Source organism: Eutrigla gurnardus, assembly GCF_963514095.1.
Source record: "Eutrigla gurnardus genome assembly, chromosome: 19".
Lineage (NCBI taxonomy): Eukaryota > Metazoa > Chordata > Actinopteri > Perciformes > Triglidae > Eutrigla > Eutrigla gurnardus.
The window spans coordinates 3,646,688-3,667,279 of record NC_139930.1 but is presented as its reverse complement, the minus strand read 5'-3'; the positions used below and the strand labels follow the sequence as shown (position 1 = coordinate 3,667,279).

Sequence of the window (20,592 nt, the reverse complement as noted above, 5' to 3'; positions counted from 1 at the left end):
CGCAACAGAAATTAGTAATTTTTGCTTGTTGCTATTTTATCATATGACAGTGGGACAGACCTGAACCCTCAGGGACTTAACAGGAAGGTGCATCAAAGTCCATGAGGGGGGCCATTGGGCCTGAGTCTTGAGGAAGAAGATGGGGAATCTCCAACAACAACAGAAAAGGCTGTATCAGATAGACAGGAGCAGAATGACTAGAGCCCCCTTCAGACCAACACCAGCTTCCAGACTGTAGAAGGATGGAGCGGTCTCAAGTCCAACTGCACCATTAATGCTTTGTCAATACTCATTTACTAGTAGTTCCCTAGCAGTGAGTTCCTTCTTTGTTCCCTGGTCAAAATTGTGTGTCCTTTATTGTAAAGTGTATCCAAAGTATTTTTTAAATGCCTTGTTAAAAAATGTAGTTGCAGCTGGCAGTGACGTTGGCAAGAGTTGAAGGTATTTATATGGGTTTTGAGTCATCTGAAAAAAGCTAAAAAATCCATCCATTGCCCTTCACAAGTTTAGCAGTTGTATGTGTATGGACTTATTTAGACAGAACAGCCAAAGAAATCCATGCCGACGCTGCGGGGATAGCCTTCTAGTACCTTCAAAGCCACAGGGTCAAACTTCCAATATTGCAGGCCACTCAGGAAATTGGCATAGCCTGTCAGAGGGCGAGAGAAGGCAACAGTCAACTGAGGACCTGTCATTAGGCCAGAGGCAAAGAAAACCAATGTGAAGTTACATTGTAGCCTTTCTCTAATCTCAATCCTCACCATATCGGTCCCGAAAGGCTGCATCCATATGGCCAGGCACTCCCCATGTGATTATGCTGTGAGGATGGACATCATCGACTCGATTCTTCTGAGGATTGAAGGGCCAGTAAGAGGCAGACTTAAAGATGTAGACTTTCTCGAAGTGGTCCTCTTCCCACTTCAAAGCTGCTTGGATATCTGCAACAGGAAGACCCAGCTGCCGCACCGAATCTGGTCCTGTAATCTTCCTCTCAGCATCAAACACCCAGTAGTTGTCACCTGTCATGGTCAGAAAATATAAATAAAAACCACAATTTTGATCTTTTCAAAAATAAGTCAGTTGTAAATCCTCAAACTGACACATGATAATCATTGATGGCCATTTCGAGGTCAACAAGAGTCTGGCGTCCATATGTTTCGGTCTCCAACTGAGCCTTGTCATTGTTTAGGGAGCAACAGCATTCTATTATTAATGATCCCTCAAATGTGGTTGGACAGGGGAGAATCTTCCAGCTCCCAAAAGGTGCCCCGGACCGGCTGTTGGTGTCTCCCTGTGCCAGATCTGTAGTTCTTCAGTGTGGGCATGATTCCAAGGTCCCATTCCCACGTCCATCAGAAGCTAACACAACCATTTTAACTGTTGTTGACAGGTTTTCCAAGGCTGTAGACTCCGTTCCCCTGCCTAAATTTATTTCTGCTCTCCAGACTGCAACTCTGCTCATCCAGCATGTTTTGAGATTGCAAGGCATTCCACAAGACATTGTCTCGGACGGAGGTCCACCGTTTTCCTCCAAATTATGGAAGGCCTTTTGCCAGGCGTTGGGGGCGTCTTCCTGCCTGTCTTCAGGTTACCTCCCACAAACTAATGGTAAGACGAAGCGGGCGAATCAGGACCCGGAGGTCACCAGCACAACACAGCCGTTAGCTCCTCTTGCTAGCTAACTAGCTGACTTAGCCCCTAATTTGTTTTGCTTCCGACCGACCATGGGTTCGTGGGGACTCTAAATGTCATAATATGAATGTGAGTGGTTTTGTATCTATGTGTCGGCCCTGTGATAGTCTGGTTACCTGTCCAGGTGAACCTGCCTTCACCTAATGTCGCCACCCTGATCAGGATAAGCGGTTGATAATGGCTGGACTTCCAATAAGTCCATTCAACCGTGAGGTACAAACCCAGAACAGATTTATTACACATTACACCTTTAAACTAACTGCTGCTCCACTTCCACCTCACTGCTTTAATTTCTTATTGTTGAACTACTTTCAGTAATTAAGGGACAGTGTGTAACATTTTAAGTTATTTCTTGGCTAAAATCAATATCTTCATTCATGTCCTCATAACTGTATAATTATCTCTGCCAATAATCTGATTTAACCTTGCAAGTGAATCATTTCTTATCTGTATTTACATTGGAGGGGTAAGTCCTAAGGAGGCTTCCATGTTGTTCCGCCATTTTGAAAACTATTTTGTTCAGAGCCAGCGTGAATGAAAGGAGATTACATCATTGAGAGGCGCTTCTGGACCGGCTCTCCCCAGGGGCGGACAGAGACTTTAACAGAGTGTTTTATCCGCCCGTGATGCAGCCATCCCGGACAACGGTGTGTCCACGTCCTGCTGTCCCCCCTGGAGCCCCCGGAGAGCGACTTTTACCGATGTATGTTATCTACCTGTGGTGGACGTCCCGGACACGACCTCTGGCCTTTTAAAGTCAGTGTTGTAGAGCAATAAGAGCACTTTAGTAACATTTGTTTGTGTATGTTGTGGGTCTAGTTGTTAGCTGATGCTACAGGCTATGACATAAACCAATAAAAAAAAGGCATAAATCGCTATCTTGCTGGAGGAGTAATTACATCTACATGCTAACACACGTTTGAAATATCAACCTCATCACCTGAAAGAATACTGGTGAAGTGGTGTTGGACGACATGTCAGAGCTTCTTGGTACATAACGGCTACCGTAGTTGCAACAAAGCAATGCGCTAGAGAGCACTATTTGTTTGAATGCAAAATACAATACAAAAATACCACTAGATGCGAGTAATTCCTACACACTGTCTCTTTAAACTCTTAAAATACACTTCTTCAGCTCTGCTAAGTCCCACAGCTGACACCACTCATACATATTCTACTCCAAGACTTCAACTGATGTATTCAAGACATTTCCAGCTCAATTTTCACCTCTTGTTAAATAGAAAAGGCAAATGCATTTCAAATGCTGTGTGAACTATGAGTCTATCAACTGTATTTGTTGTATTTCAACCTTTTCAGCAGTGAGCACACATACATGTTCTTGCTTGTGTATTACGACCAACCTTGGAAGAACCAGATGTTGCCAGACTTGTCTTCATATGCAGCGTCGATGTGGTCCGGGATGCCTCTCCAGTGGCGCGAAGCCAAGGCTGGATAGCCAGCTTGTAGCTGCCCACCACGGATACGCCAAACATATCGGGACTTGAAGAAGAACAGCTCTCCCCTGATCATGGACACGGCATCAAAGTTTGTTCTGCAGGCATCCGGCTGAGCACAACGACATAAACAGCAGATGTTTGTGTCTGCAGATTCAATACAAGATGAAATACAGAGCATGTAGCTTTGAGGTCCATTAGGCCTCATACTTTTATAGGTCGATATATTTCCCCAGAAGTAATTACATTATAAGACCAGTTTATGCAATTGATATAATGATAATATAGTATAATAATGCAAGTACACCCTTTAAAAGAGCAATAGACTTTTAATGCTCAGACACTGGAATGTGAAAAAATGAAAACATATGTTAAATAAAAAGATACATTAAATAAAACCACAGAACCAGAACAGTATGTTAACCAACTAACCAAAGAAATACAGAGGTCAAAATATCAAGGTCAGAAAAATGAGACAGGTCATGTCTCTATATATCCTGTTGTAAAATCAACAAGAACATCCTCATCATCTTCTACTCCTTCATGGAGAGAGTCCTGACATTCCCTAGTGCTACCTCATGATGGACACAGACCTCACTATTAACACGCGCTTTATCATGCTGCTGCTCATGGCTTATTTGCACTGAAGATTAGCACTAATTCTGTTTTCTTTTGTGTTGCCATTTTATTCTTATACAGTTATTCTTGTACAGCTACTCTGTGTGCCCTTACTTACCCCCCGGGACAAATAATGTTCTTTGAATTTAATTGAATACATGTGTCCCAATTCAGAGGCTGTATCCTTCAGAGGATGTGTCATTCGAAGCCTACGTGAGCCACTTCCTTTGATGACTGCCAAGGCCAAACCGAGGTCAGATAAGTGGGTAACGTCTATTATCCCGATGGGCCAAACCACCATTCCCACGTGTCTCACCATTCCAATGTCAATCTCATTGGTCTCCGTCATGTCGGGCGGTGAAGGCAGAGGGGGACCATACAGATACTGGATGCCCCTCTTGTCATCCTCGCTGAGCTGCAGAGGGTAGGAGTCACTGTAGAAAGGACACATCACAGCATCGGGCTCCAGGGAGTGCTGCAGGCCAAGGACATGGCCGAACTCATGAGCTGCAACCTGTAAGAGATCAGTGCCTAAACAGGGACAGGGACATGCAACACAGTTGTTGAATCTCAAGTGGAACCAATGAGGAACATGAATGAAACTAGGGTCTTGAACAAAGAAACAAGCTCCCCAGTATTTCAAATATACTCACCCACACCGTTACCCACTGTCCAGTTCTCGTCATAGTCAAAATGGACCTCGCCCTCTCGGTGTGTCCTGGGGAAGAAGGCATGGGCGAGGATTCCTCCAGGACCATCGAATGGTAAGCTGTCCCCATGCCAATACCTACACAAGCAATCTCATCTGTAATATCACACCTTCAAAAGTAGTTCTGTATGCTAAGTATGTTGGAAATCCTGGTGGGAGAATCTAAAAGAAAAATTATTTAAATTGCACTATTTGCCTCCTGTGTAAAGGACCGTTCGGTATTTATGGAATGGACCACCAGAGGAAAGATGGGGGGGGGGGGGGGGGTTATGTCTTAATATCCTTTGTTGCGAGGTGGGTCACCCAACAGTTTTTAGTCTGGGGGGGGGGCTTAAAATAAATAACAAACAGTCCCTAAGAACTTCTACAATGCTGCAACCCAGAGCTATGAGCAGAAGCCAACAGTGTTTCTCCATCCTTTGACTCAAACTATCAACTGGACGAATCTGAGTTGATAAACGTGTAGCTGGAGTCATGCTATTTAAACAACCTGCCAAACAAGTACTAAATCATTCCTGTTTATTTAATCACAGCTAAATAGTTTATTCTGATGTGTGCCTTGCTAGATCCAGTGGTGAAGCTTGGTGAAAGCTTGGTGAAATCCACTGAGCATTTTACATTTGACGCTATGATGCCTTGGACATACTGTATAATCCTTGGCTCAACAAAACTTTTTTTTTTTTTATACGTTTATTCTGTGAAGTCTACCATGTCATGGTGCCTTTGCTCTTTCTTCTATCTCTTATGAAGAGATTAATAATATTATGATTGGGATTGTGTGTGTTGTGTCTTTTTCTTACCTGCTGAAGTCAATGATGATGTCAGCTTTGTCAGTAGTGACCTCTCTGAATGTCAGAGGAGTCACTGCACTCCACACGCCGAACGCCTCCTGGAAAACATGACGCACTTTACCCTCACTCATCTGCCAGGGGAAACGCACGATCCTGTTGGACACACACACACACACACACACACAATAACGTGCTATATTAGAGAGCATTTATGAAAAAATGTATTTGGATCCTTTTTAATTATAAACATCGAATGACTGAACCAAAATGTGACATGATGCAATGACCTGATAGTGACAACCATCAAATACAATCCCTAATTAAAACTGCAAGCAGTGATGAGACGGGCCCTCCCTCATATGCGGTCGTGGGGTACCTGTGGTTGCCTAGCAGTGTTGCAGCCGCCTATCTGTGCTGCGGCCGCCTCCTTGTGGCTTAAGCTAAGACACAAGTGATTAACATTCAAACCCATCTATCTCTCTGACATCTCTCTGAGGTGCATCTGAAGTGTGGAGCAGATCAGACAATGTATAAAGTCATTAGCAGGTGTGGAAAGTTTCATGACTGTTGATCTGATGTAAACCATATTGGAACTGCATTTTACAGTGACGGGGTCACGTCCATCTCCATGCCTCCCTGACAGCTCTCTGACAGCTCCCTTCCCCCCCCTGTTTGTCCTCTTTGCAGGCTGAAATGAGAGGAATTACTGAACTAAGCAGGTGGTTCAAAACATTTTTTGCCGACTTCCTGTTGACTTTAGGCAGTGGGTCCAAGAGGCTTTTTGTATATGTCATGCATGCACGCCCAACCTAAAGTGGGGGCTTTTACTCAGAAAAAGCCACAAAATCAGTGACATTTCTTGTCGCCACTAGGTGGCGCTCTGACTGTGAGTCAATTTTGCAGTGCAGACGAGGTCAGGGTGGGACTCTTATCAACTATGAAAACTTTGGAGCAGATCAGAGAAGAAGTTATAACAGATTTGATGTTTTTGGCGAAGGTTTAAAATGGCCCTGGCAACACCCTTTGTTATTCTGGGCAGCTTTTGATGGCCTTTAGAACCAGATAACCAACTTTGGTATTAATCAGATGAACGGTGTAGTCCAAAATCGATAAAGCACAACCCCTGAAATTGGCCAGAAGTGGCAAAAAATGCCAATTTTTGGTAATTTATTTTAGCACCCCAGATTGGTCGATTTTGATACAACTTACTCACTATGTTTCCTGTAGCAATGTCAACATAGGTGATTAGATTTGTGATGATTGGCCCAAAGGTTATGTAGTTATGCTAATTGTTTTTGAGGACACTCATCTGCACGTGTGCAAAATTTCATGTCAATCAGAGTTACGGTGTGGCGAGGCTGGGCCTGGATGGCACTAGGTTGCGTTAGCAAGCCACTTTTTGTGGCCGAATATGAAGGCCGCATGTGCACCAATTTTGAGTTGCAAGTTTTTTTTAATGCCGAGGCCTCCGTTAACCACGTTGAACTTGTGAAAGAGTAACACATACAAAATACAATAGGGCCGTGCTGGTCCCGATGTTGTCGGTGCTCGGGCCCTAACAAGTCCAAAGCTGTCAAATGTATGTGTGCAATGTTTTATTAATAGGATTTATGGGAAGTGCAGTGAATGCTGGAATCTTTTCTTTGGTGATCAAGTAGTTCCCTAAATCAAACTATGTAGTTTAATCGTCTCAACCTAACTGTCGCTTTGTTATCTCAACCTAACTATGCAGTTTGGTCGTCTCAACCTAACTATGTAGTTTAGTCATCTCAACCTAACTATGTAGTTTAGTTGTCTCAACCTAATATGTAGTTTAATTATCTCAACCTAACTATGAAGTTTAATTGTCTCAACCTAATATGTAGTTTAGTTGTCTCAACCTATATAGTTGCTCTGAATGGTTACCATTTTGCAGAAGTCAAACCAACAAATAAGACTGTTATTTTGCACCATAATGTGTAATAACATTATCAATGTAAACCACTTTGTAATATCGCTATTCTGTGCAATATCACCATGCATATATCCTATTTCATCTTCCTTTTCATTTTGAACTCCACCACTCAGTCTGTCCACAGTTATATTTTTCATAATTAGTTTTGTTCCTGCTAAGATATTTATCTTTGCTGTTACCGATTAATGTCTGTGTAGTGTCCTTCTTGTTGTTGCTCTATCCTCTTAACACTGTAAATGTCCCTGTCATGTGATAAATAAAGGATTATCTTATCATATCTCATAATGCACAGGAAGAATCATCAACAAATGGTAATCATTGGTCTCACACCAGTTTGCTGCAGATATAGAAAGGTGCACTGAAACATCATGCAACATACCGTACTAAAAATGAACAAAGTGAGTATGTATGCATACACGGCAGTCATAGTGTTAATCTTGTGATATGCTGAGACAATGGTCTCTTTCTTATTGTTCAGCAGTGTGGACAAACTCAGACATGACAGACAGGATGTAACATGAACCTCTTTACCCCTAGCAAACACTACTGACATCATTAGGGGACTCTCCACACAATAAACACACGGTAAACTGTGTGTGTGCTGCTGGGTTTACCCACACTGCCCTGCTGCGATGTACACAGTTTAAATAACCAACCAACCAACTCTGAGACCAGTATCTGGCCTCAGAGTTGTGTCATTTCCACCACTTTTTTCTTTTTTTTCAACATTTTATCATTTTCTCTGTACTTCAAAGGGAAGTAAGTGACCCAGCCGAGGGTCAGGCTGAGCCAATCAGATTGAAGAAAAAGTGGAACAGTCCAAGTTGGGAGGGGCCGTTCACATCGCCCCCTCTAATTGACAGTATTGAACTGGCCGAGTCTTACTGCCGGGCCAGAGCTCCGCTGTTTAACGCTGTCTGCGGATGCATTAAATGGCAGTGTTATGGCGGAGGGCCGTGCCGTCACCGGCTTTAATACGTCCATGATTGTATCCGACATCCATCCATCCATTTTCTACCGCTTATCCTGTATTTAGGGTCGCGGGGGGCTGGAGCCGATCCCAGCTATCATTGAACCCGGGACCCTCTCGCTGTGAGGCGACAGTGCTACCCACTACACCACCGTGCAGCCTATTGTATCCGACATCTGAAATTGAAATCTGACCGATGGCCAGTCCGCCCGTATTGCTGGCGCCCCCCTCAATATATGGTGGCGATGCCCATGGTGGGCCAGAGTGCGCCTGAAAAAAGCACTAGCAGGCGCTGGTTCTGACCGCCGTACATCCAGCTGCAGGCGCCATCATGGTGGCGCTGCCGGAGAAATCTCTGCAAACGATAGCGATTGCTAAAGTCAGAGCGAGAGCACTCTGATGACCGGCAGAAAACTTTGTAGCATGACGAAGTTTGTCGCTGCCACATGCACATGCCACATTGTGTTGTTCCAGCTTTTGGACTCTGGCCTCCCTGCCGGGCTGCTTCCTTCGCCTGCATTGGTGCAGGTGGAACTGGTACTGCCTACATCCCATATGTGAATGTGGGTTCCACTGATGTGTTCCTCTATCCCCATACCGTTATGGGCACCTAAAATGGGGTCAGCGTGTTTGACTTACCAGTGGGAGTCACTGGGGTGCCATCCTTACCTGCTGCTTTTCTGCTCATGATGGGGACCTGGGCTGCACCAACCTGATGGCCCATGACATCCCTCTCTTGGACGATGTTCCTTTGAGGCAACGCTACAGGCATATTCCACCGTCCCAATATGAGCTGGCCAAGGATCATATCAATCAACTGCTAGAGGGTCAGGTAATTAGGGAAAGCAGCAGCCCTAATGCTTCCCCCATTCTGTGAAGCACAAAGAAAGACAGCGGTCTCCGCATGTGTTTTGACTAGGCAATTGAATATGAAGACCAGGAAAGATGCGTTCCATCTGCCACGCATTGAGGAATCCCTGGATTGACTGACAAATGCCCGCTGGTTTTCAACCCATGGTTTTCAATCATGGATCTTGGGTGCAATGAGGTTGCTGAGGCCGACTGGCCCAAAAACCCATTCTGCACTCCCTTTGGCGTTTTTGAGCGGAATCGCCTGTCCTTTGGACTTTGCCATGCTCCCAACTTCTCTTCCACCATCAAGCAACATTTGGAGAGGTTGCTGAGGCATTTTCAGCGATAACATCCAAACGTGAAGCTGAGAGAGTGTGCCTTCTTCCAGCAGGAAGTGCACTGCATGGGGCTTGTGATTTCTGACCAGGGTGTCTCCACTTGTGGTCAATTGGCAGCCCCCTGCTATCATCTCAGAGTTGTGGTCCTTCCTTGGATTTGCAAGCTACTACTGCCATCTTGTTGAGGGTTTCGCCAAATTGTTCGTCCCTCTTGTGCCTGACGTGGGGGGCACCCATCCTAAGAGGAGCTTAAAATGTGAATGTGTGGTTGCTGAAAACTGGTCTGAGGAGTGTCATCAGAGCTTTAAGCCACTTAAAACTAAGCGTGTCTCTTCCCCTGTGCTTGCCTATGCCGGCTTTTCCCTCCCTTTCATCCTGGAGGTGGATGCAAACTATGGTGGTCTGGGAGCTGTTCTGTCCCAAGAGCAGGTTGGTAAGATGAGGCCCATAGCTTATGCCAGCAGAGGTCTGAGGCCCACTGAGCACAACATGGTCAACTACAGCTCCATGAAGTGGGCTATGACAAAAAAAATCCGGGAGTATCTGCTTGGTTATAAGTGTATTGTCTTGACAATAATCTGCTAAATCAAGTGTCCTCAGCTAAACTTGGTGCCATTGAACAGCGTTGGGAAGCCCAGCTTGCATCTTTTGATTTTGAAATCAAATACAGCTCAGGGAGGAGTAATAAAACCTTATAATAAAACCTTATAATATATTATCAGTATCAGTTTTTGCTGCTCTGTTTTCTCCGCCTCCTTTTTACCCCTCTGCAGGGCGGGGCAGGAGGGGCTGACGAGGCACACCTGCATTCACTCATCTCATCACCACCTTCCATAAAGCCTCTGGTCCACACACTACTCCGGTGCTAGATAATTCCGTCTCGTCGGTAGAGCTGACTACTTAGTACGCACTCAGTCAATATCTGTACTGTCCTATCGTGAATTTTGATACGCACCTTTTTCTCTTATCTTTTCAGTTCTGTTTTCCCTGCTGCCTCGTCTCCTGGGATCCTGAGTTGTTCGCCTCTGCGCCTGTGTATTTTCGTTCGCCCCGGAGTTACCCCGCTGCCGTGCCGGCCTCTTATCATTTGTTTTTGGAAACACCTTTTTGTAAAATAAACTTTGTTCTGGTCCTAAAGGCGCCTACTCTTCTCTGCTTCCGGGTCCAACCCATCTTAAGTCGTAACAGAATTATCTGGCCAAGATGGACCCGGCAGAGACATCAGCGCTCCGACGAGCTCTGGTGAGCCAAGGAGTCCTTATGGGGAAACACGAGGAGGCCCTCAAGCCCGCCAGGTACTCAGGAGTTTTAGGGACCTGTAGCCAGTTTTTTCACCAGTGCTCCTTAGTATTCGATCAGCAAACCTTAACCTACGCTACTGATAGAGCTAAAGTTGCGTTCGTTATGAGTCTGTTATCAGATAAGGCTTCCGTCTGGGCTTTGGCTGTTTCAGTCAGCAACTCCCAACTGTGTAATTCTTTCCCTATATTTACAGCTGAGATGAGGAAAATTTTCGATCACCCTTTAAAGGGCAGGGAGGCCAGTAGCTGGCTCCTTACCTTACAGCAGGGTTCCAGCAAAGTCTCCCATTACTCGATCAATTTTCAGCTGAGAGTGGGTGAGATGAGATAGCTCTGCAGGGGGCTTTTCGCAGGGGTTTGAGTGAGGAGATTAAGGATGAGCTAGCGGCTAGGGACGAAACATCTTCTCTAGACGAGCTAATATCCCTAGCCACTCGCTTGGACAACCGCCTCCGTGAGAGACGCAGGGAAAGAGCAGCCAGACCTAGTTCCCCTTATCCTCCCTCTCGTTCCTGGTCTGTCCGGCCACCTGCACCTTCTCCTCCTCTTCCTGACCCACCAGCCCCCGTTGGCTATTCATCCACGGTGCCATCGCCCTCCAGCGCCGAGGAACCCATGCAGCTGGGTAGGACGAGACTCTCCCAGGTCGAACGCCTTCAACGACGATGTCTTGGGCTGTGCAGTTACTGTGGCCAGGCCGGCCATCTCGCCCTTTGTCCGAACCTGCCAAAAGATCCGGCTCACCAGCCACAGGAGGGGCACTGGTGAGCTATACCTCCGTCCCCTCTTCCTCACCTCGTCGCCTCCAGCTCAAAGGTACTGTGTCTTGGTGTCAAGTTTCAGTCTCTCTGCAAGTCTTCGTGGATTCTGGTGCTGATGACAATTTTATTGTCTCTGGCCTTGTCTCCCAGTTTAACCTTCCCTCAGAACACTTACCTTCAGCTAAGGACGTAGTGGCCCTCGACGGGAGGCTGCTAGGGCGCGTCACTCACCCCACTGTTCCCCTGTCACTGCTCCTCTCCGGTAACCACCGTGAATCCATCTCCTTTTTTATTATTTCCTCACCTACCACCCCCCTAGTGTTAGGTCTCCCCTGGTTGATCCTACACAATCCCCACATCGACTGGTCGTCCTCTGCCATAACCAACTGGAGCCCTTTTTGTCACTCTCACTGTCTTCACTCAGCTATTCCAGCCACCGTCTCACATACACCACCTCCGTCCAGGCCTATTGACCTCACCGGTGTTCCGGCTCAGTATCACAACCTCCAGGAGGTCTCTGTATGTTGGGTACCAGGATGTAACATTACTCACTCTAACAGGTCTCTCTGTGTGTTTGGTACCAGGATGTAATGTAATCACACTAACAACAGGTCTCTCTCCTTCTTTCTCTTCCTGCTAGCCAGCTAGCTAGGGAACACCAGAAGGGGCGTTAATTGCCTTTCTATGGACCAGCCATCTCTGCTTGAGTCTTTTTACATCCAGCACAACATAAAAAACATTCAGGATTAAAATACTATGACAAAAGCAGCAGTAAACAATTGAACAAACCAATGTACTTAGAAGCAGAATATTTGTATTTCCTACTTGTAAGTGAGGTCCGTCTTCTGCCAGCGCCCTCCAAACAGTGCAAACCGCTTCCTGCGCTGCTGTCTGCTCAGGCCTCCCTTCAGGTTATAGTACAACAGGTCAACCTGCATTAAGGTGGGATAGTCTGGGACTCCACAACGAGGACGCTTCCAGAACTCGGTGTCGTTTCTGGATGCCAGTACAGACTTCAAAGGGTACTCTTTTTTTAGTAAGTCCTGTTCCTGTTTTCCCCTCTTCTTCAGACCAACAGGACTGCTGCTGTGAGGCCATACCTTCGAACAAAGGCACAGTCAGAAGCAGGGCCTTTATTGCCTGTGATAAATAATAAGACATGTTTATTTTCCAAATGAGCACTGCAATGTCAATATTATGCTGATGATACCATCGTGTATATCATCAGCTTCAACAATGTCCTTTCTCTGCTGTGTAGGGGGATTGCGCTGGTCTGGAATGGCAGGGACAGAGGGTGTCCAAAGAGGAGGAGAGGGAGGATAGCAGAATCGAAGAGGTGGATAGCAGAGATAATTGTTCAAATGCTCTTAATGCTGTCTGACGCTGTGTAACACTATCCCAAACAAGGTCATAGTTCCTCCACCCAACCCATGTGGGTAGAAGCCTGAGGAAACTGCTTTTGTGAAAAGGTTATGACAGTTTTAGACTTGCAGCAGACAGTAGATTGGGTGCAGGTCAGAATTAAACTATGAGAGATAGGGATGCCCAGACCCCTTTCCCCAGAGAAATAAAAAGCATGTGCGTGTGAGATGACGCTCCCATCCCAAAATACCCAGTGACCTTGGAGAGAGTGCTGCATGTTGATGTATAAAACAGAAAGAAAGAAGAAAAAAATAAGAAAGATAACCAAGGAATGGCAAGAAAAAGCATGGTTTCCCCAAGATGACGAGGTGGGACCCACATATGCACAGAGAACCAAAGTGTATAAGGAAGAAACTGCAGTGCACTCTGTTTGTTTGGCAAAATGGAGAACAGAGGTACATAAGGTAACCCTGTCATGTTGCACTACCCTGGTTCCTTGGTATTGTACTTGTATTCCTGTGTCCAGCCTTCCTGTGTCCTTTTGGTTTTGGTTTGTAGTACGTGTTTTGCTTTGTTTTAATTTTCCTGTTTCCTTTTGAATGCTGTTTTTTGCCCTCGTTGCCTCCCTCAGTTTTTCTTGTTTTTTCCAGGTAAAATAAACCACTGTGTCCACTGAGAATAGTCTGTGTGCATACTTACTTCCACGCCAAGTGCTCAAGCTACAAAGACTTACAGTTACACCTTGAGGTGGATGAGAATTCAGTACCTTTAGTTGAAAAGTTAACCAACTTTTTTTTTTTGTATAAATCTGTTTTATTAGTCTTTTTAATATCAATGTCTCTTTTGTGCTGCCACTGGTCGCGCCGTGCTGGTAAACAACATAAAGCCATGCGTGTGTCGTATTATGACGGAATGACGTATAGTGGCATTCTGGCGGATTGGTCTCGGAGCAGTGTGGGTGCAAACTGGGGGCTGGGGACGGGGGACAGATCAGTGGGAGTGACCTGCGGAGCTGTGCATTGTGGGAGTTGTTGTCTTCCATCTTTATACATGTGCCAAAAAGTCACTGTCTGCTTTTTCTCGGCCAATTTGAAGTTAATTTTACATTTCGACTACATATATGACCCACTTTCAATACATGTTCATGTTTACACCGGTGAAGTATTAATTTAATATTAAACTTTTTATTCCTGATGGCTGAAGTTGAGTGCAATCACTACTTCATCTTTTTTGTCAAGTCATGTCATACTCGGTTTCATATTTTGGTATTAATGAATGCATCTACACCACAACCTCACTAACCTAATGATATGCTCTTTTTCTTGTGAAGCTAGTCTGCCTTTTCGAGACAGCAAAGGTCTGATTTTAGTAATGTTACGCAGGTGACAGTAGGCTGTCCTTGTAGTTTGTTTAATATGTGAGTTAAAGGACCGGTCCTGGTCAAAGATGACTCCAAGGTTTTTTACAGTAGTATTTGGGGCAACGGCAATCCCATCAATAGTAGCTATATCTTTAGACAGCGAGTTTCAGAGGAGATTTGGCCCAAGTACAATAACTTCCATCTTGTGCCCGAGAAGAGTGGCAAGGAGACAGGTTGGTGGAGGGAGAAGAGTGGCAGGGAGACAGGTTGCTGGAAGGAGAAGAGTTGCAGGGAGACAGGTTGGTGGAGGAAGACCTAGAAGAAGATAGAGAGCTGTAACCTCCGATGAAATAAGGGTCACACTTCTAGACCATGCAAGTTGCATCCTTACAGTAAATTAAAACATTACAGGAAGTAATTTCTATATTGCAATTATAGAATATGTACACAGATATATACAGTTTTATAACAGTTTTTATTGTAAAATATATTTTTACAATAATGGAATGTTATAAAACAAACATTTCCATGTGAAAGAATTTCACTCTTTTCTTTAAAGAAAATATTGACTTGTGTATTGCCGTTTGATGGTAGTGTTTTTCCTCTCAGTGTGTTCTGAGTGACAGTGTGTGTGTCTCCATGACGATGGTTCAGTGTTTGGCTGCACTGAGCCTGTTGGAGACGTGTGTGAAGAGTTGTGTTGTCTGGAGTGAGTTCTGCAGCTGACGTGAACTGTTTAGCTCCACTGTTGGTGATGCACAGCATGAGGGTCTTCCTCAGACTTTCCAAAAATTCAGAGTTGTCATCTTAAATAGATGGATTATGATTTAATCCTTGTGGCAAACGTTAATGCAAATAAATCCTTAAAACAGCAGTTATTTGTTGTGCAGATCTATCTGTTTTAATGCTAAAGGATTATGGCTTGAAATCTTTTCAAATACTTGACAACCAAAAGCCTCACTGGTCCCGAGTCAGTCTCGAAAACAACAGCGTCTCTGGAATGAATTTAGGCGTGCCATCAGAGCCAAATCCAGCCATTCATTATGCTGTCAGGAGTGGAGACGAATGATTTATGCTTTCAGATCAGTAATTAATAGCCCACCTTTAAAATGACAAGTGTTATCCCACAGCAGTCAGTATACAGTTTACGTCTGATAACATATATGGATTTATCCATACACATAATGTATATGGATTCTTTACTCGTATACCTATTCAGGGTTAGTACCACTTCTCCCAGCTGCATTGGCTTATACAACTGTTTCCACTTGTTATGTCATCGGTGGCTCTGGAGCAAAAAAAAAGTAAGTTTGATGTCAGCAGGGACATAAAACCTGAAACCAAACCTCATTCGATATTGTTCATTATTATTATTTCCTCCAGCCTTTAGTCTAGAAAATGTGAGATGATAGTGAAAAATATACATACTTTTTGCTTGTTTAAGTAACAGTCAGAAATCATAGAAATAGAATAATGAATGTGGTGCACCTTGAGTACACAAAAGAAAAGTGGCTGTAAAGTGATGTCACAGCTCACCAGGAAGAGAGACACAGCTCTGGAGACGGATGTCTGGCTAGTTAGCTAGTAAACACTCTTTTTGACTGATGCAAAAAATGTAGAAAAGTTATGGAGTCTGTGTGCAAACATGATTGACACAACGTGAGGTCATAGTTATTTTTTTAACGTGCTACAATGTTTGACAAAAAACATTCGCCTCATTTCCTGTGACCAGTGTAGCATTAAAGAATGGCCGAATTAGCTAGCAAGCTAACAAGCCAGCTGTCTGCTAGTTAGGTAGCTATATGCTCTACAACGGTCGCTATGGCAACGGTACACATAAAAATGGCTGACCATCCTGTTACAATGATTTGAACCGGAATATCCCTTACTGCTATTTATCTACCTAAACCCAAAAATATTCAGTTATCTATGGCAAAGAAAAGCAGCAAAATATCCCAGATGAGAGTGAATCTGTGGCATTTTTCCTTGAAAGATGAATGAAACAATTGATTGGCTATAAGCTCATGCCAGTTTTTAAGATTAGCAGTACAACATACTGGACTGATTGTGGAGGTTTAAACTCCTTCAACCAGACTGAGGCCACAGGCTCACTGAGCTGACAGGCAGCTCATGATGAGTGATAGAACTAAGGCAGAAAGTAGAAACAGTCATACACTGTTGAAACAAAGCTTTGTGTATGGTATCTTGGAGATGGAGCTACGTGTCATCACAGGACACTGCGGTTGTATCTCATCCAAACTGACGAGCCTGAGCTTCAGTGGTGAGCCATGATAGGGGAGCATTGTTATTTGATCTAATATCTGAAGGTGGCATCACTTACATCTGTTACAAACATGAAACCACAATGTGGACATGCAGGTATGAACATGCACGTGTTCACACATGAAAGAAATGTGCTCCACACACCAACACAGACAAATGTATTCTGAAAGCTGCATCACACAGTGAGCAGATGTCTGGAAAGCCCCGGTTCAGTCGCTCGGCTGTCTGGCTGCTGCACTGGGAATGACTCACTTTACCACTTGCAATTAGAAAAACGGAGAAGACCAAACTGTAAACATCTCTCACTAAACCTCTTCAGTTAACAACCCCTGTCATAGATTTATTTCTTGGATGTTTTCAGTCCCATGCATAAGCTGTATGCATGTCTTAACTTACTGACCTAGAATGTATTAGTCAAATAATACGTTGTACACCAACAACTACAATATTAATTAAAATAAAACCATATTAAACATTTTAAGAATTTATAATGAACTTCAATGTTCAAAACTTAAACAGGAATTTAAATCCCAGTGTATGTATATAGACATACAATTGAATTGATCAGATCAGCCCCATTGTCATGCAGATATTTGAGTATCGGCTTTATATCCTGAACGTCTCCTACTACGTTTCCTTCCCACACAACTTAACTGCACAAACAGCTTTTTTTCCAGAGTGAACGTCTCATTTTTTTTAAAGTTTGAAATGCGTGATTAAAACGTGCCACAAAAGTATAGTTATGTTGAGACAACAAAAGTACCTGGTTATGTTTAGGCAACAAAACATCAGTCTCCTCGGCACCCCGACCAGCAACCTTACTGGATCTGCATCCTTCTGGATTCTGGTGTGAAGCTGCTAACAAAGTTAGCTTCATAATTCAAGGTCAACTTTACAGCTAAGTGTAAAAGTCTGCATTGGTAGTGATAGTAGTCAATCAGCAGGTAGCCCCGCCCCTAAAGCACTCCCTGTTTTCTGGTCTGTTTGACTTTAGTCTAAATAACAGGAAGTGAAGGCTCGGAATCAACACCCGGGGTGCATTTGAATAGTCTATTTTGCTTGGGAAGGTTTCTAACTGAAGAAGTGACCCGGAAGTAAACCGCCATGATAAGAGCCGTTCAAATTCTCTAAATGCAAAGGAAAGGAGCTCCAATGCTTCCTTTCAGAGCTCCTTTAGCATAGGATGCAATGGACCTTGCTATACCAAAGGAAAGGAGATTACGCCGACCCACAATTCTTTGCGAGGGCAACATTTAAAGTGCTGCACACCTCGGCCGTTCATGAAAACAAATGATATGCGCATTTGCCCATGTATCGAGAAAGCCTCGAAAGACGCTAACAGCCCCATAGCGCTAACACTGATTAGATTGGGGCGATGAGCCTAACGCATCCACAACGGCATATTTTAACCACTAATATTGCTCAAAATAGCACCAAACCTCTTCAGTAGCATGATAAGGGCGCAAATGCATGCGATCCGAAACGCAGCCTATCGCATGCATTTGCGCCTATGCATGCACAAGACTTGAGAGGATCCGCCGGAACTCGTCATAAACACGTCAGGTTCCCACCATGTCAAGTCGGACACAGGTGCACTTCACGGACTTTGCACAAAGAATATGGCCTGCCCAGTGGCGCTGGCTTTCTTCGTGGCAGACGAATTCGAGGCATTGGAACTCCCCTTGTTGATGGAGGCTGAGGAGCAAAGGTGAGGAATTTTCTCACGTGGTAATTCTAACCAACTAGGGCAACTTTGAGGGGAGTGTCTTATGTCCGCACTTATTTGAGACCATCTGCACAGAAAAGCATGCCGGGAGGTACCCTGGAGATCCTATGAGTTTTTAAAGCCATGTGACATGTCGCAAAGGGAAGTTATCACCAGCATTTCTGACGTTTTTATCCCAGAATGCCTGGTTATGCGAGGCAAATGCATGCACATGCGTGACTGGAAACGTGCCTACTGAGAAACAAAAGCAGCAACCTCAGAACTAGCAACTCTGGCAGCGGCATGCTCCAGTGACATTGACTTGACCGACGTACCGATCCGTTCCACTTCACACAGGCTTCCTGATATTGGTTTAGAGCTACAAACAGCTAGCAAATGGTCTGTTTTGAATGAGTCCAGTGAGCTAAGTATAGACAGGCTTCACCGTTGGGTGAACTATTTTGCTGCCGCACCACAGCGGCTTCCGAAGCTTAGCACCAGGGTAATTTTCTCATAGTCTTCTATACAATCATAGAGGAGTCACCCCCTGGTGGCCAGCAGGGAGAATTCAGCTTTAAGGACCTTCACTGTTCAGAACCCCAGCTGGGCTGGTAGTTTTCTGCAGATGATGCACAAACAATACCTCGGTGGCTGCAGGGCATCTGTTTACCTGACTCAGTCTAAGTAGCTCTCTGCTGTGGTCTCTCTTTCCCCCCGAGTCAGCAAACAAGCAGAGCTTTTTACCACCAGACGACTTGCCTCTACCTGCTTAATCTGACTCCCTCTCCCCTCTCCCTCTCCCTCTCTCTCTCTCTCTCTCTCTCTCTCTCTCTCTCTCTCTCTCTCTCTCTCTCTCTCTCTCTCTCTCTCTCTCCAGCTGTTGACAGGTATCCATCAAGCAGCACCAGGTTTGAAATTCAATTCAATTCAATTTTATTTATAATGTCAAATCACAACAGAAGTCATCTCAGGACACTTAACACATTGAGCAGGACTAGAATACGCTCAAAATTTTAAGAGTCAACACAATTTCAATGTCCCAACATCACCCAGGGGCAAGCGTTACAGCGACAGTGGCGAGAAAAAACTGCCTTAATAGGCTTTTAGGCAGAAATCTCGTGCAGCCCAGGCCTTTTGGTTCCAACTGCATTTGGTGTTGGTAGTATGGTAGTAGTAGTAGCATTAACAGTAGTGGTGGTATTAACAGAAGCAATAGTATCAACAGTAGTAGTCCATGGAAATGCATGTTTTTGCACTACAATTCATAATGCGGCAACAAAAGGAAAGTTTGATTGCAAAAGAAAAAGTCCTTTCTCATCCACACTCATCCACAGATGAGTTGATTATGAGTTTTCCAGGTTAATCATGATAGTTGAGTTGCCAGCAGCTCAAGTGTCAAAGAACAAAAGCAGTCACATGTGTTGGAGCTAAGAGCTGGCATGCTGCCTGGCAGGAACCCTGCCGCAGTTTGGACCTCTTTGAATACAACTGTGTGCTTTACTGACATGAAAAACATTCACTCATTCTTTGTCTTAGCCTCCATCACACAGCATCCTCTGGTTTCCCACCCTGCTCCATGCACCCAGTTCCCTCTCCACCTCCAAGTCTGTGTTGGACTCACCTGGAGCTGCTTGGACCTGCTGACGGGCCGCTCGTGTACCGGAACACAATGAACGCAGAGGAAGAGCTGCAAAGGCAAGATGCCACAGAACACCACAGTTCCAGTCCGCCTCATCTTGTCACACGGGGAATCCAGTCAGAGTGAGAGCTGAGCTGGAGGAGGATTTCTTTGTCCTCTTCAAATCACACTTGTTACGAGCTCGACTTCAGCACACGTCATTTAACCCCTTTCACTCCAAAGGCGACTCATGAGTTGCAGTAAACAGCAGTCTGCACCACTGGAATGAAATGTAAGTATAATGTAGACTTCCTCAATATTTGACTTAATGTTGATGATGAAATGAAAAATGAATTTGTTACCCTTTTATGTCCAGGTCACTAAGTGACATTGTTCACCGATTTAACAATATATGAAAATCTATTTTTATATAAAAATCCGATCACTTTTTTCCTGTAAAACAAACTATGACATGTACAATATCAGCTAGAACCAACCAATAAAATCATAACAACCATCAAAGATCAGAGTTTGGTTGTGAGATCATCTTTTCAACCATCAAATTTAATTCCTCCCAACTTTATGTCCCGCCTCCTGTCCTATTTCACTCAGAAACACATCACAATGCATCAGATAGAGACTCTTAAAACGCTGATTCAGCTTTAATAATATATGCCAAAAAATACTTTAAATTCTTAGAATTTTTGATTAAAATCCAGTCATATATATATACATATCCTTCCTGTAAAACAAAATGACATGTACTGAAGTAGGATGGAGCAATTTCAACCAATAATTTCATGATGACCATCAAGCAAACTGAA

The 20,592-nt window shown here is 44.3% G+C and overlaps 1 protein-coding gene across 1 annotated transcript; it reads right to left on the bottom strand.

Annotated features, from left to right (window-relative positions):
- Positions 1-493: 493 nt before the first annotated feature.
- Positions 494-19,899, bottom strand: LOC311030320 (stromelysin-3-like). The gene is made up of 8 exons (XM_084035991.1): positions 19,772-19,899; positions 12,266-12,540; positions 5,274-5,417; positions 4,418-4,551; positions 4,081-4,295; positions 3,054-3,258; positions 762-1,019; positions 494-649 (listed from the first exon to the last, which is right to left on the bottom strand). Exons 1-8 carry the CDS (start codon positions 19,883-19,885, stop codon positions 534-536), a joined length of 1,461 nt encoding a protein of 486 aa, XP_083892117.1. The 5' UTR covers positions 19,886-19,899; the 3' UTR covers positions 494-533.
- Positions 19,900-20,592: the final 693 nt, after the last annotated feature.